Raw genomic sequence first — 17152 nt, forward strand, 5'->3', positions numbered from 1 at the left:
TAAAGGAAGTAAGGACATGCAATTCCAATATCACTATGCCCTCTGGATTACATATCACAGTCATCGCATTGACTCTGTTTAAAGTTCGATTTTTTCCCAGTCCTTTCCGTATAGCTCCTATTGAGGAAAGTGGAAAAGCCTCTGGGCTAACACCATATCTAACCCCACAAAGCACCCGCAAGCTTCTGAAATGAGTTATCATTTATCTCCTACATGCTGCAGCTATGACGACCCAGCTATTAGTTCTTTTTTCTCGATTGATTCCAGGATGACCATCACCTAATTATAGTTCACTAAATCAACTACCATCACCGCGAGCATATAACTTCATCGATATTTCATACAGACACCAAAATTTATATGCGTAGACCAAAAAGAACTTTCGAGATGCTGAGAAAGCATGTTATAATTAATAATCTTTTTTGTATTAATACTCGTGGAAATTATATTTTTATGCGATATTGTTTATAAGTAATACTTACAATTCATTATGAATAGCTTATTTTAAAAAGAAACAGAATTTTAAAACAATATTTAACCTAAATCAAAAAATGATTATTAGGATTTTTAAATATGTAGATTGTAAAGACAGGGATCTATCTCACGCATAAATGAAATAAGGATTACACTTGTAAAAAATATTTACAGATTATTAATTGTTATTTCAAAGTGGTATTTACGTCAGACGGTAAAAAAAAGCAAATTATTTACCAATGTAAAGATTAAATAAATTTGAAGATACATAATTTACTTTTCGCCTCTGAAATTTATAGTAGACGAGCTTTCATAGATTTGACTTCTAAGTGGATTGTTGTGTCACGGTTATTCACTTTACGGAAAATGTATATTAGCTTTCACGCTTTAAATTGAGATGTCAACGGCAAATTGATACAGCATTCATCGCTTACCTGAATCTATTTTTAATTTGATGTGATAAATGCACAAACGTAACGTTTATATATTAAATAAATAAAATTTTCGTTTAACCTACTTTGTAGAGAACACTATTTATAAATAAGTTAATTTTTAATTAAAAAAATAATTTATATAAATGCAACATAGAAAATGTTACGCATTAAACTCCTAAATAAATTAACGAGATATTTTTACCTTAATTTTATTAGTATAAATTCGAATTAAGAAAGTTTTCAATAACAATGTCTTTATTGAATTAATCGACATCGCACAGCGAATTGTCAAGTTGAAGTAGCAGTTTGCAGGCCACATATTAAAATATATGTACAGAACATAATAAGGGAAACCACTGCATGCAAGCGACTTGTAATTACTATTGGAAATCTATGGGAGAGGCCAGCTGAGATGATGATGACGTTAATAGAATTTTCATATGCTTATGGAAACTATAAGGTATAAAACATAAACAAAATCAATTGGTTTGATGTCACTATCGTTCTAATTTGAAACAACGGTCCCTACATTGCTAAACAGAGTTTAGGAATGCCCAGCACGTTTTTACTGCCAAAATAAAACTAATCAAATGGTGCAAGTGCTACGAACTTTCTCGCAATATTTTAGCTCAATAAAATTTATATAGTCAACCCTGTAAACTTTTATTTTTCTCTGAAAAAAATTTAATCTCAAGAAATTTCTCTAAAGACTCGTTATTTTCATAATATTACAAAATTCATGTTTCATATTAGTTTAACCAATTTTAAAATTTAATCCAAATTTGAGATTTTATTCTTTTTAATATTATCTAGTAGATTGGCAATGGGCAGGCCACATAGCGCACAGAATAAAAGGCCGCTTGGTCCACAGACCAACAAGCGCTGCATAAGACATTCACCCGTTAAGGTTATCCGAATATACTGAGTACAGACAGCTTCCAAATGGTCTTATTGGAAATCTCTGGTGAAAATACAGCATTAGACGTTCCTTCGAGTAAAATATTGCCCGTTTCTTACCTATTTTTTGACAAATAATATTATAACAAGATTTCATTGAGAAACCTAATCAGAACAACATTCAAATCGTGTGCAGCACCTAAATGCATAATTACTTAGGCTATCACAATTTGTCGTTCCTAAGAGAAGGTACAGTGGTCTGAGATGGAAAGATAATGAATGCCCGGAGAGCACGTTTAGAGCGTAGTGAGGAGCCCGTTTAAAAGTTAACGCTCAGTCTACACAGCGTCTTAATTATTGCGTTTATTTCATCTAAAACTTGTTGTATTTTAATCTATTAAATACAGCGATCATGAGAGACTTGTAGCGTTAATTGTTGAACAAACAAAACGGAATTTTAATCAGAAATGCTTTTATGCGCACCTGGTATTTAACTTGGCTGTCGAAAATAAAACCCAATATATGACATTTCTACATATTTACTGACTCATCACAATAACTCTAGAATCATCATACTCGGAAACTTAAAATTTGATAGAAATATTTCTTTAACTTAGTAAAACTCAGTTAAGAACGTATTTTACAAAATTTACACTAGACGGTTGAAGAAGGCGTTCACTAAATGTGCAGCAGACAACAAGTCTTCTATAAATAGTATCGGTGTTAACTTCTCTATATACATATATTTGATGAACATAACCTCTGATGGTTACTGAAACTGAATCGAGGAAAACGTCCGAGAGATCGTTGTTCCATCAATTGGTCGAACCAAATCCCCAACGCCATAATTCGTGGTGCGCCATAATTCTAAATATATAGATGACGAGCCATAATGAAGACAAAGTAGGCTTCGTGTCCAGAAGGTCGCAACCCTCAACAATATTGATAACGATATAAGCAGAGGAGGATACATTTAATAGTACACAGTTCATCTACTTTTATGTTACTTCTACATTTATATTAGAATTTTTTATCTAAAGTTCTTTTGTGCTTGTCATAAATGATATTAAATGTGTATCATCATTTTATATTTTTAAATCAGTGGTACTCAGGAAAACGGTTTATTGATTTATAATAATAAACGCATTTGCAATGTGTAAATTAAAAGCTACTTTGGTTTAAAGTTACGGTCGCAATTAGGGAAAAACTATACGACATTTTCGTATTATTATAAAAAACCATTTCAAAGTACATCTGCTGTTATATAACTTCAGTATTTGTATTACTCATATTTTTTTTCATAATTTATATACCATTCACAAGTTTATTTCACAAGGAAAGAGCTTTATCTTATAAGGCACCAATTATAAAAAAGCTTAATTTTATTATAAACTTTTTTTTTGACATCAATAACTAATATGATTTAATGCTACTTTCGCTGAACTAAAAAGCCAATGAACAATTAATAATTTAAAATTAGCGTTTACACACTTTACTTTAGGTCAGTAGATACATTGCTTTGTGTCACAAAAGAGGCAATTTATTCATTTACTAGATATGAATTTGTCATCATGATTATTATTCAAGTTGGATCGTTTATAGTCGGCACTTGTATACGTCATGGGAATAATGCCCAAGCAGACCAATTCGATAAAGTCAAAAATTAAATATATCTGGTTTTGTTTTTTGTTTTTTTTTTTGGGAATAACTTCAACAAAAGATAAAAAGAGGATTATTTTTCATTTTTATTTTAAGAATTCAATCAATATTAGGTACGAACGTATCGGTTTCATTAACAGTGCTCTCCGCGCCCATCACTATTGACTTAAGAGATTGTTACGTGTTGCAGATTGATTAAAGAAGCATTACGGAAATAGATTGTTTCCTAATATATTACATTGGAGTCTACTATAATCTATATTCCTATAGACAACGCAATCTGTTTTTACACATTTGTAAAAAGAATTATTTATATCAGTTTATATATATATATACATATTGAAAAATTACTATTACTAATTACTAATTTGTCAGCACATATCTTTAAAGATTTTGAACCAATTTACAATCACCAGTAAACACTCTGATTTTTTACATTGAAATGCGACATAATTACTTCAGGAAGTACAAAGTCCGCGAGGAGAGATTCTAAACAAAAACGAATTATTAATTATAGTTATCCGAATTTTAAAGACTTTTTTTTACTATTTTATCAACTTTATATTTATCATTTCTTAAAAGCTTTTACAACTATAATCTAACACTATATAAATAAAATCATTTATAGCAGTTTCAATAGATGTCATTTTTAAGTCTGTTTCATCTATTTCTCCAGGTGTTCATAAAATCGGAACTTAAAGTGGGAGTTATTTACGTCAAAGAAAATCAATATACAGAAGAAGAGATATTAGATAATAACGAAAATTCTCCGATGTTTGAAGAATTCCTACAAGTGTTAGGAGAAAAAGTTCGTTTAAAAGGTAACATTTCACTTTTTATCGTTTAGAAGCTTTTGTGTGTATTTGATATATCGTTTTATACTCTGATGATTGGTAGATTTATTATTTTCAGTTTAACTGTTTGATTCATTTTTATATATACGTACTGGACTCATTACGATATACTAAAAAATTCCGTGTTTATTTAAAAACTCATACTTTTATATTAAAATTCTTGTGAATTCATATGCTTGAATGATTCTATTGCATTTGTTTTATATTTGACTCTATATTTAGGGACTTGTATAACGATTTTAAAATTATATTAAGGTAAAAACACTTAAGCTTTGACCATAAAAATATTGTAGGTGTAAGTAAATTTATTCTACGCCTGTCACGTAAATAAATGGAAAGGATCGGTCAGTATAAACTACGCATCAGGCTTCCATAAACTTACCCAACCTTTTTCCGCAGGCATCGCACCTAGCTATAATTTAAATATGAATACAAATGTTTTAGGCTTTGACAAGTACAAAGGTGGTTTGGACACAGTACACGATCTTACCGGGCTGTACTCCGTATATACAAACTGGAGGGGCATTGAAATTATGTTCCATGTGTCTACTTTGCTACCTTATGAACGCCACGACCCACAGAAGTTACAAAGGAAACGTCATATTGGGAACGACATCGTTTGTGTTGTGTTTCTTGAGGCTGACAACACTGCTTTCTCCCCTGCTTGCATCAAAAGCCACTTCCTCCATACATTTATATTAGGTAAGTTAATAATCTGGCTAGTTCTTGGTTAATTTTATTAAAAACCGTGATAGTATCTATGGTTGCCGTAAAAACCAGGGAAAAGTATTCTCGGACGAAGAATAGCAGTGTCTCCCGAACACATTTAAAATAAAGATAACTGCGCTCGCCAACCCGCTTGTCAAGCGTGACGAGAACTGCCTCAAACCCCCGATGACAAAGAAGAAGATCAGACCACCACTCCCCTGCACCTCCCTTATTTCTAACCGATACCGCCCACGTCCAACAGATCCTAGTGGAAATTTTTGGAAATGGTCTATATCCTGCAATACGCATAAATGATTAAAATAAAGTTAATATACGAAAATAAATGAATAAATAAAGATTTATTTCGTAAATTAATTAAAGTATCTTAAAATATTACTTGGAAAGTGGGTTGTTAATGAGTGTAAACTGAGGGTTTCTTTAGTAAATCTCTAAATATTTTTAGACAGTAGTAACATTTGGGTTAATCCCAACTGTTTTTCTACATTTGAATTTCACCAAAAAAGATTTGACAAGACCTAATTACCTAATTAAATTACCTATTACCTAAGAAGGCGAATGTATTACGTAAATAAAATTGTTTAGACGATCAGATATTTGTTGTTAGAAAAAACTATGAATTAAATTGAACTATATGATTGTAAAACACTAAATTAAAAATTGACAAACACTAATCAGCTCAAACGTTTTGATATATCTAAATATGATATAAAAATGTAAAGAAAGTATATCTTAAGGAGGCACTTATAACGCATAAAATTACTTTAAAACAAATTCAGAAACACAGCTAACAAATAATAAGAGGGAAGATGTAACTTGAAACATCTTGACTGATAGGTTATGATTTTTTTTTCTCAGTTAGAGTATCCGCTAAAATCAAGAGGCGGCCAACGAGATATGAAGTGTCTGTTGTAACTCGAGATGAGGTCGGCGCCTACAAGCCCTATTTATGGGAGCAAAGTGTATTTGACAAAGGTCCTATGTTCAGGTACGTATTTATGGTACTTCACCTTATGAATGCCAAGCTCCGTGGTTAGTATACAATTAAATCTTTAATTCCGATAATTTTTACATTTCAATTCTGCATCACTATTATAAATCTTTGGTTTATCTATAAAATCAATGACGTTGAAAATGTTATAATTATAATAAATTATAGCAATTTACGTAAGATTCATCAGTTTTAATTATTTTCTAAATATACAAAAAACTTATAATAATTAATAATAAGACGATAGATGTATACTCCAAAAAAATGTAACTATATCTTGTCATAACTATAATTTGTGTAGTAATAAATTTATCTATAATCAATATTCTTGTTTATCAATAACATGTATAATATTATACGTAATCGCAAAGCCCTTTGGACTTTTAAAACCAAATGTTCTTATTTAAAAAATCCTAGTAAAGTTCTTTAAGAAAGAATTTTTTTTTTTTCAGAGAATGGCTACTAACGAAGATTGTGAACGGCGAGCGTGCTTCTTATTCTGCACCAAAATTTGCGAGAATGCAAGAGAGAACCCGTAGTCAGATGTTAGAAGACATTGTCGCAAATTTGCAGAACCACGCTGAAACCGGACAAATACCGAAGCCATATAGGCGAGGTAAGTGAGATCACGCCCTAGAATAAAATTGAATCTGGAGATCAAATTCCTATTTGACAAAATTACATTTGAAATCGAACGTAAATGAATCAAATTCAATCCCCCCGTCTAAGTCCCCCAGGTTCCTAAAAATTGGACGTAGATCATTTTAACACAAGTATTACTTCGGTGCGTCAGTTGTTAAGGCTCTTTATTGCCGAAGTATCTAGACTACTACATTACATACTAAATTATTACTATAATAATAATAATAAATATATAAAAGTTTACTCAAAGGGACACAAATACTTTTAGCACTCATGGGAGCCAATACTAAATACAGATTTGTTTCTATTACCAATATTTAGGATATTAAATAATTTAATAAACCTTTCTCCGTTTTTTAAGTCCATTTTATTCTAGTTTCAATTTTATTCTCTTTTGTACTATTCAACAATGTTTATTAGTGTAGGTGCAGATAAAGCCCTTTTCTATTTATTACTCTTACTTAATATTATTATTTATTACTTAATTAAGTAATACACTCATAAAAGTTAATATACTCGTAATTAGCGGTTACTTTATTCTATTTTTAAAATATGTTATTTATTGTATTGTGTACTAGAAGTTTCTTTTTCAAAGAACTAATACACAATATTGTAGAGTAGCTGTACAAGCATCATCGACATATTTTCTGTGCTAATTACGTTATGACAAATTCAAATTCTATTATTGAACTATTATTAGTCAAAGAAAAAATTAAAAAATGTAATGTGTAAACGGTATCTTCCTTCATTTTCAGGATCCTGGCGCCCAATTGGTCACATGCGACCCTCGTCTCCTCTTCTTGATTCGGTCCGTGATCAGTTCGAAGACTACGACCAACTGGCGAAAGACTTTACCCGTGTGTTCTTGAATAATGAACTGAATATTGCACAAAACGCACAGCTTTTCGATGTTGTGTTCCTTGTCGGTCAGTCCAAGCAGAAGACAAAATTCATCGGTGTCCGTGCTATATTGGGTGTAAGGAGTCGGTAAGTGTTTTTTTTTTTATTAATAAGTTCAAATATGTAAAGTGAAGTTAACCGATGAAAAAGTCAAGGTGCCGGGAAGTGGGTAGATGCCGGCAGCTCAAAACCGGTCACGTTAGCGATCTTTGGAGTAAGACAATGCCTAGCAGTGAGCATCTACCGACTAACATATTGATGATGATGATGATGATGCAAGACTCGTATCATTAGTCAGTAAAATTGTTAGTATTGACGTTCGCTCAGTGCGTTCTTTAGTTTTTGTGTTAATCATTCATTTGTTTATTTCACGGCTTGGAATGTTTCTAAACTGTTTTATATTTAACCTAGAATAAGGCGTCTCCTTGCGTAAGTACAGAAAATACTTGCACATTTAAATAAAAACCCTATGTAAATCTTCAAAATTTACAATTGGTGAGACCCACAAATATGATTTTCATCTTTCACATTTATTTTCTTATGAAAGTCCGATTAAAAGCTATATATATATTTGATTGGTGAAAAGGCTCTAGTATTAAATTAATTTACCACTCTTTTTCTTCTCTTTGCACCAATTCCTGAAGGTTTACAATCAAATGCAGATACTTCTATTTGTCTCTAACAAGATAAAACAATTCGGCCGCATTCAGAGTCTCCATCCGTTCCTTGATATTCCACAGCCAGAACTTTCTCCTACCACTTAATTAAATTTTATTAAAATAGATTGCGGATCTTAGTTCAACTTATAAAACAAACAAAAATATATATCTTTAACTTTATCAAAATTTATTTCGAATTTTGTAACATTCCTTATTAAGAAAATAGCTATGACCAAGTTTTAAAATTTATGTAAATATGTTCTAGGGTGTTCCAAGAGATGCTATATGGTATTCAAACTGGATTCGGTTCGCCACAAGTTCCGGTAGCTGAACTTCTAGCACGTCCAGCGCCTACGTTACTGTCTCCGACGCCAGCTCGGCAGAAGAGTAGCAACTTCTTGCAAGTTCCTGATATTGAATCTCCGAGGTAAATATATCTAATTTAAAATAGAAGTTTTCAAAGTAGTCCAGGTGGACGAATGTGGGATCTAGTCTCGTCTCGGACATTTGCATTTCGTAGGAGATAGGACGCCGCTAAACACTTTGATCACGTAAACGAATGGTTTCTTAAGTAGTCCAGGGTTGTTAGTTGTTCTAGGGTCTTGAGTTAGTTTAGTTTGATCTAAAAAAATAGTCTAGAAGTACACAGAAGACTCGATGGCGGTCTACGTAGGTGTGATAAAAAAGTGGGAGTTTACAATTAGTAAGCGGGGACCACGAAATTTTTTTTACTTTTGATAGTGAAAAGCTAAAATGTTGAGTTGCCTTCCCCTACCATTGTAGACAGCTTATTAGAAATTCAGTGAATGTTACTTATAAAAACTTGCATATTTCAAGTTCAGTACAAGTCGAAACTTGCAAAACGACGTGTAACTGTGTAACATTCATAATTTTTGTCTGCTTTAGGAAATATAGTAAAAATGTAGGTCCAACGGTCACAGCTAAATCCTATAAGAAGCAAAGGTAATCAGGGTTGGAGATGAGGGAAGTAAGGCTATATGTGAAAGAAGATCAGAACGTGAAGAATGAATGATTTTGTAATGGATGTAAAGAAATAGAGAAAGATTTTTTGAAAAAAGGAAAGAACTTAAAAATACTGAAAAATTTCTGAAATCTTTTAAGTAAAAAAAATTAGGAACCTAATATATAAAAGGTAATACGTACCACCGCCTTTGAAAGAAAGATCGACCAACTACACTGTAAAAATGACAGTGTAAATAAATAATTAAAACAATTATGCAATCGAGGTAGCATAAACTAAAAATACAGTATTTAAAAACAATGACGCACCTATTGAGAGAGTCTCCGTACATTAAAGGTTCCAGATGCCTAAGTGTCTTAAACAAACATGTCAAAAAAAGATTTTTATAGCTATATGAGTGTTAATGATCAAGCCGATGGGTGTTTCAACGTTATATACATCAATCTTTTAAATATCTGTTACATAATATAAAATGGAAATGTTTTAACTTAACAATTGTATTATTCTCACGTAATGTATATACTGCATAATTTCAAATAGTCTATCAATTTAAAAAGCAATATAATTTACAGAAATACTATTTTAATTTGATTGATATATGTTTTTAAAAACAAACTTTTTTTGCGAGTTAATTACAAAAAAACTGTTTGAAAAAAGGGTTACTAAAAAATCTTAAAAAATTAAAAAATACCTTTTCATTATTTAGACTAGGTATTCATAACGCCTTTGACTTAACTACCCACAAAAAAATTTGAAAACAAAAAAAAATAAAAATCTTTCTACTTCTGCCACCGGCTCAACGCATTAGAATAAAGCTAACGCAATGGCAGAAAAATCATTTAAATGTGTATTACATAATAGATTACTATAGGATTACTTAATAATAATTATTAATTGCTACAGTTGACATTAATCTTTCTTTTTTTTAAATCTAGACCTAAGAGCGTACCTAGCTCGCCGATGGTCAAACGTGCGTTCTCCCGCCTCGGCACGATCACGGCTGGTTGGGGACGCTCCATCCGTAAACAGCATTCACAGCTCAACGCCGACGACAAAAAGAAGTGGGCCAGCTCTCAGGATTGCTCAAGTAAGCAACTGCAAACGTGCATTAGTCATCATTATCATTTCTACCATAGGACATCCACAGTGGGAAGTATGTCATTGGAAAATTTAATTAATAAAAGACGCCTCATCATTCCTAATTCGATCTCGTAGCGAAATCTCGAACGAAGCCCTTTCAATGACTAGTAGTCAGTCTATAAGCTTCCTAATAAGGCCCAGAGTGTGCCTCAATCATCTTAATCATATCTGCCGATAGGTATAGGCCTCCCATAAAGTTTGCCACCATTACCGATCTTATGGTCCTCGCATCCAGTGACTTCCCGCGACCTTTACTATGTCGGCTATCACAATATCAATAAGTAATATACTTGAAAGGATTCCTGCAGAACATTAGCGTTGACCTAGCATGGGACTATCAATATCACGCTCAACAAACCACCGGCCGAAGCATCTAACGACCTGTGCAAGATCACTGGCCTTAGTTCCTATAAATTGGTCTAAATTCTTCTTAAACCTGAAGCTATAAATACCAACGGTTAAGCATAATTTGTGAAAGACAAAAAAATATGCTCTGTCGAGTGAATATTGTACAAAGACCTATCATGATAATACTTCGTTTCTATATTTTTATTTATTTTTAATACTTATCGGGGACATAGCCACGTCGCCATCTTTATCTGTCTTTTTTTACTCGGACCACGTTTATGTTTTCGTTCAGGATTCGCGTCTAAGGCTTGCCTCGGTATGTGGTGGGAGTCTCCTAGGAGTTTGTGACTTATCCAGGTTTATTTTCGGTGTTTGATATGCAAGTCATTCAAGGTTTTGTTGAGGCGGCGATTGATAAAGACTTATAGTCGGCGTGTGATGTCGTTGGCTTAAACCAAAACAACACAAAATAAGAAAAATATATCGCAATAAATAAATCGTTTTAACGCTATTCATGTTCCGTAAGGTAACAAGTAAAGAACTGATTTTAAAAAAATTCTACTTACATTTGGCAAACGTCCATTGCATTGAACGATGCGCAAATAACACGTTCCAGAGAAAACAAACAGCTACAATTTACTGCTACCCAATACTTGTTAGAACTGAACAGTATATGCTAACAAAACTAATAAAACTGCAAATTGTATTTCTGCTTTTATTATTATTATTATTGCAGATTCAATATAATAAATTATTATTAATAATTATTATAAACTATTTGAACAATCTAAATGTTAATTATTTGTTCATATTATTATTCGCGTTAGATTATTTACATCATTAACTACTCAAGAAGCGCTGTTTGGTAGAAACTAGAATCAGACTGATGTCCGTTACAATGGCATTCTTCAACTTAAAGCTACGAGAGTTCCAAACACACTCTGATTTGATTAGAGCCCACAAGAAACTCAGACGGTTTTTTTGTGGTCACTTTTACTAAGTACATTCTTAATACAGAAGTAAAGAAATTAATAACCTAGGTTTTTTAAGAAGTTCATATTAAATAAACATCATAAATTTATTACATAATATCACTTATATAATCAGTAGTAGTCTATTCAAAAATCTTACATTTTCTCCTTAAAGTTATTTCAACAAATCATCATTATCATCATCGCGTCAGCTGATGAACGATCGTGCCAGTCATCGTCCTCCCCTAAAAATCGCCATATGAGTTAGCATCCGCATCCAGCGGCCAACGACCTTGACTATATTTGCACTCTACCTGGTGACGGGCATACCCACGCCTGGTAGACGGCGTGGTCATGGTCGCCACTAGGGTACTGTTTCAACCCCAATGACCAAAGGGCCTAACTCGAAATAATTATTCAAAAATACGACGCTGTCTGACACTTTACGAAAATCATTGTTAACTCTCAAAAGAAATAAATTAAATGTATTGCAAAAGTGATATAATTAATACTAAAACTGTGGTTATTATCGCGGGGGTATATAAACGATATAAAAATTCCAATGTCCAACGGTGGACGTTTTGCGACTGAAATAATGATGATGATGAAGTAAACGATTAAATTCCTTTGAACAACAAATTTATTACAGATTAAACAAAAAATGACAATAACATAAAGGACTAAAACATTTCAAGTTCATTTTATTGTTATATCTACGCACACATACACCAAGTAAAATAATAAAAACACTCTATAAATCTTACAGATAAAGAAAGTAAAGATAAGGAGAAAGAAAAGAATGCAGCTTTAGCAGTGCCAAGATTATCGGTATGCGCTGATGCACAAAAAGTCGACCGCGCCAAGCTTGCACAAACTGAGGTAATAATGTATTCTATATATATAATTATATTACTATCATTGAACTACTATCTTTTTATCATAAATATTATACTTTGGTTCCCAATACAGCCAAACAAATATTTGTCACGTGATCTTTCTTGAGTGTTCGACATTTTGGCGATTATAACTACCACTATACTTCATCATTTTGGATTCTTTACTAAATGTAAAGTAGATTATAATGTTAAATTATAGCATAAATAACAAGATTCTTACAACAGGAAAAATTTGTCAAAATTATAACCACGATATTATAAGGAAGAATTCAGGTGTAATTACATTATTAGTAATTTTGCCACGAAATAGAAAATCTATTTTAATAAATATTTATTATTTATTATTAAAATATTGAATCGAAGAAGTGATCGCTCGGAAAATAATCTATCGACAAAATAATAAAATTCGCTTATTTATATTTTCTTTTGGTATTAGGACAATTTTGAAAATTTTTAAAGTGCGATATCTACTTGCCAGTAAGTTCTGAATAAGAGTGTATGTGATTAAACAAAATCTTATATGTAATAACAAATATTTGTTTCTATAGTTCTCCATAATAGAATTCGATCCGGAAACTTTCCGTATATTGTTGGACTACCTGCATACGGGTAGTTGCCCGCTTACCTGCGCTTCCATACCCGGACTTATCTGCGCGGCGGAGCATTATGATCTGCCAGAACTTCTGCAAGCTTGCTTCCATCACGCTAAGCAATTCTTGAGGATAGAAGTGGTAAGTGTATTTAACGTAACCATTCCATTATTGGTCATTACTGGATCACAATCATCATTTCAGTCGTAAGACTCTACTGGACAAAGGTCTTCGCCATACATTTCCCATAGGAGCGATTGCCAGTGGCCTGTATCCAGCGACTTTCGAGAGCCTTGACAAGGTCGTCTGTCTATTTTATGAGATTTAACACCGATACCAGATTAAATTAAAACATCTCACAGCCGGGACACGAGCAACTCTATACGCCATAATCAACCATATGAGTAAAGTGTGAATTTGTAAACGATACATCTTGGAGGTTTACTATCCTCAGAATTTTCTGATGTGTTTCTTCACTTTTAACATAACTTTTCAACATTCCATCAGTTCATTGTACGGGCATCGGCTTTTGCCTTTTCTGGGCCTCAGGGCTGACAACCTACGTGACGAGTTTAAGGAAGCGTCTATATGGCTGTCCCGACTCCTTTTCCTACCTAACCAAATTTATAATGATCTTACTAAGCGTTTTAGAACGGGCTTCCTAATAAGCCTTTCTGAAAATGACCTAATGTTCAATCTAGACAGACTTAAATTCTTCAACTAGTTGTAGAGAGATTTTGCTATTATACCTCTGGTTTCTACCTCCTCTACTCAAAAATTCACTATAATATTTTCTTACTTGTTTCGGTGACAACATCGTAGTATTTGCTCACCTTAGTTCTATAGTTATAATGTAATTGTTTCTCTTATAGTTTGTTTTGTTAGAATGCTAAGTTCAATATTCTTGAAAATAGAAATGAGACCGGTCTGGAAGACGTCACCGCCATTTCTTCAAGGATCCTACATCGATTCACATTCGTGTGATAAACAATATAGAATCCCTGAGAATTTCAATATAATCGTAAATCACAACCATTAACCTCTAGACATAAATAGGTTTGAAAAATAAAAAATAAACAAAATGAACTTTACATGGACTGCGTAGAGATATCAAATGTAGAATAAAGTTTTAGTGTAACTTTACCAAAATTTCATTAAGGTATTCTCGAAACTCATATATCAAAAAGTACATGTGGTAAATGACCTAATTTATTTTTTTCTCTATGTTTTAGGTGTGTACGATGTTAATATCTTTGGAGAATTACTATTGGCGTTACACGTCAGCGTCGGAACTGGTGAACATGATTTTGGCTTTTATAGAACAAAGAGCTTACGCTTTATTCCAAACGTCCGAATTCCTAAATCTATCTGAATCTATGGTCCAAATGATCATGTGTCGAAATCTCGAGGTACCAGAGGTCAGAAAGTTTGAAGCTATGCTAAGTTGGGCTCGGAACAAAATCAAATCAAAATCTGCAAATAAGACTGACGCCAAAAATGAATTTAAAACTATAATGGAGAGATTAGCCAGAGACCTAAAGCTGTATAGGATTTCACCGCAAGAATTGATAAAAGTGGTGCTTCCGTCGAAAGCTATTAAGAACGAACGTATCCTGGAAACATTGATGTACCAGGCCAATTCCGGAATGTACAGAATCCAGGATAGCTATATTGAAGCTTGTCAACAACGCCTTCAAAAGCAAGACTCTAGATTCTCAGAGTTCGAAAGTTTTGATTATGGCATATAAACTTGAAACAAGATAAGAGTATTAAATGATAGATAATCTATGAAGAAGAAAAGAGATGGGATTGAGTTCTCCGTATATATCAATATGTTGACGCCTTCTAAAAATATTATTGTTATATATGTGTACTTAAGTAGAGGTGCAAGAAATATTTGTACACTTGTCGGATACCTAATCGTTGTTGTTGTTCATTGAAACCTATATTTTTTAAATCTAGCTAGACGTGTTCAGTATAATCATCTCTATTTTTGGTACCAAAAATTTGCGATATCGTGAACTTAGTCGGGCAATTATGAAAATGTTAACCTGTAGCAGTTTACACCTTTACTATGTAAAAACAGGTACAAATGTTTTTTCCCTTTCTGTGATCCAACAGTGAGAAATGTAATGAGGATCATAACCTGGGAATTATTTAAAAAGTATTGTTAACGTAACAATTAAGAGCCTTCATATTTATAATCACAATAAGATTTCATCTTAACTACAATGTAATGAAAAATATTATTACAATATTTATGAAATAAATGACTAATGAACATTTTAGGATGTTCCAATTTTAATTTAATTTTTAATCTGCGATATTATATTTACCTTATACACTTTTGTTTATCTATATATAAAATATTTTATCGCAGGTTTTGTCCTGAAACCGTATGTTATTGACACTTGACTATTAAAATTAGATCCAGAATATAAAAATAATAAATTGTAAGACATCGTTTTCAATAAAGTGACTGACTACAACTAACATTAGTTACTTCTATTTGTTAGTGATGTAAACTAAAAAAATATTAATGTTCTAACTAAAATGTAGTAAAAATGACAAAAAAAAATAAATATGATTTTTAATCCAAAGCATTATGTCGTAGGAATAAAATGTATGTTTAATAATAATTAAATCTCGTTTGCAAAACGCTTTCTTCATTTATAAATTATAAATGATACTGAAGATTTTTTACGTTGTTCTTATATCAATCACTTCGTTATATTATATTGAAAATAGTCTTAATCTTTACACAGATTATGTACATTTAACTAAGTAGAATAAATGCTTATTAACTTGCTTTGTGAAATGGAAGAATGAATATTAAAAATTTGTAATATTTAATTTAATATGAAGTGTTGTAAACTTGCAAATATTAAGTTTTGCAAACGTACAGATTAAGAATAATAATTGTTATTTTTATTTTACACATGGATTTCTGAATCTTAATTTATGATCTTTATTTGTAATGTAATGAAGTAACTTTCTTGTGCATTATTTTATTCTTTGATATCGATACTAAAAAGATATTTTCTTATACCATTAATATTGTTATAAGAAAGAAACTTCAAATAGAAACAAACTTATCAATTTATAATAGACATAAGATATGTTCCCTGCTTATAATGTAGTTAATAGATAACGATAAATTGACAGACAAATGCCATTGAATATTTACCTTATTATCTAATATTATAGCTTTCTACTTTTATACCTATTTAGTTATTATTTAATTTTATAAAATTCTCCTATACAAATCATACACCTTAAGTTTTCATAGTACTATTAAAACCCTATCATATTAAGTTTTTTGTGATAAAGTATAATATAAAAATGAAAATAAAAATGGCATTTCTAAAATATATAAGTGTGGGTACTCCCTATATATACAAATTTTCTATATGTATTTAAATTTTTAAAACGGGTCACAAATTATAATGAACTGTTTTAATAGATGTTTAAATATTTAGCCTAACGTTTCTAAATTTCTGGTAAATAAAATGAATTAAATGTTAAATTGTCTGTAAAGTTTTATACCTGAAAAATTATATATTGAATGTACACGGAGAATGATTTTTAAACTTTAATTTAATGTAATTGCTCAACGCTTTGGAAGTTATATGCAAATACTAATTAAGGTATCCATTAAAATACAATATTCACGCTATCAAACCACCGACGTCTTTTTTGCATGACAACCTTGTAGGTAATCTGTAATTTGATGTGAGCAATACTCATACATGTATTTCTAATAGGTTTAACTGTAGAAACACCAAATATGTGTCATGCTCTAAAATCCTTAAATAACTTTTCTATTCCAAAATTTTACCTTCCTGTGATTGTGTATGTTGCTATAAGTATGTTAAATGTGGTATCTTCGGGAAAAAAAAACATAAAAATATAAAATGTAACTGTTATTTTACGTGGACAAAGTTATATTATTCAATGAGGTTTATGTGGTGAATAAATTTTTTTGTGTA

The 17152-nt window shown here is 31.6% G+C and overlaps 1 protein-coding gene across 1 annotated transcript in view; it reads left to right on the plus strand.

The window, feature by feature from the left end:
* rsh (radish) overlaps nucleotides 1–14911 on the plus strand; it is a 79016-nt gene extending 64105 nt beyond the window's left edge. Inside the window, exons 12-21 of the mRNA XM_068775613.1 lie at nucleotides 4141–4285; nucleotides 4763–5020; nucleotides 5903–6032; nucleotides 6488–6651; nucleotides 7433–7664; nucleotides 8502–8663; nucleotides 10154–10305; nucleotides 12444–12556; nucleotides 13122–13304; nucleotides 14396–14911. Of these exons, the coding sequence (XP_068631714.1) occupies nucleotides 4141–4285; nucleotides 4763–5020; nucleotides 5903–6032; nucleotides 6488–6651; nucleotides 7433–7664; nucleotides 8502–8663; nucleotides 10154–10305; nucleotides 12444–12556; nucleotides 13122–13304; nucleotides 14396–14911 (2055 nt within the window). The remainder of the gene's footprint in view (nucleotides 1–4140; nucleotides 4286–4762; nucleotides 5021–5902; nucleotides 6033–6487; nucleotides 6652–7432; nucleotides 7665–8501; nucleotides 8664–10153; nucleotides 10306–12443; nucleotides 12557–13121; nucleotides 13305–14395) is intronic.
* Nucleotides 14912–17152: the final 2241 nt, after the last annotated feature.

The sequence above is a fragment of the Battus philenor genome, unplaced genomic scaffold (genome assembly GCF_028537555.1).
Source record: "Battus philenor isolate CCGP_79_NKW_IND1 unplaced genomic scaffold, ilBatPhil1.0.hap1 SCAF_11, whole genome shotgun sequence".
In the NCBI taxonomy this organism is placed as follows: Eukaryota; Metazoa; Arthropoda; class Insecta; order Lepidoptera; family Papilionidae; genus Battus; species Battus philenor.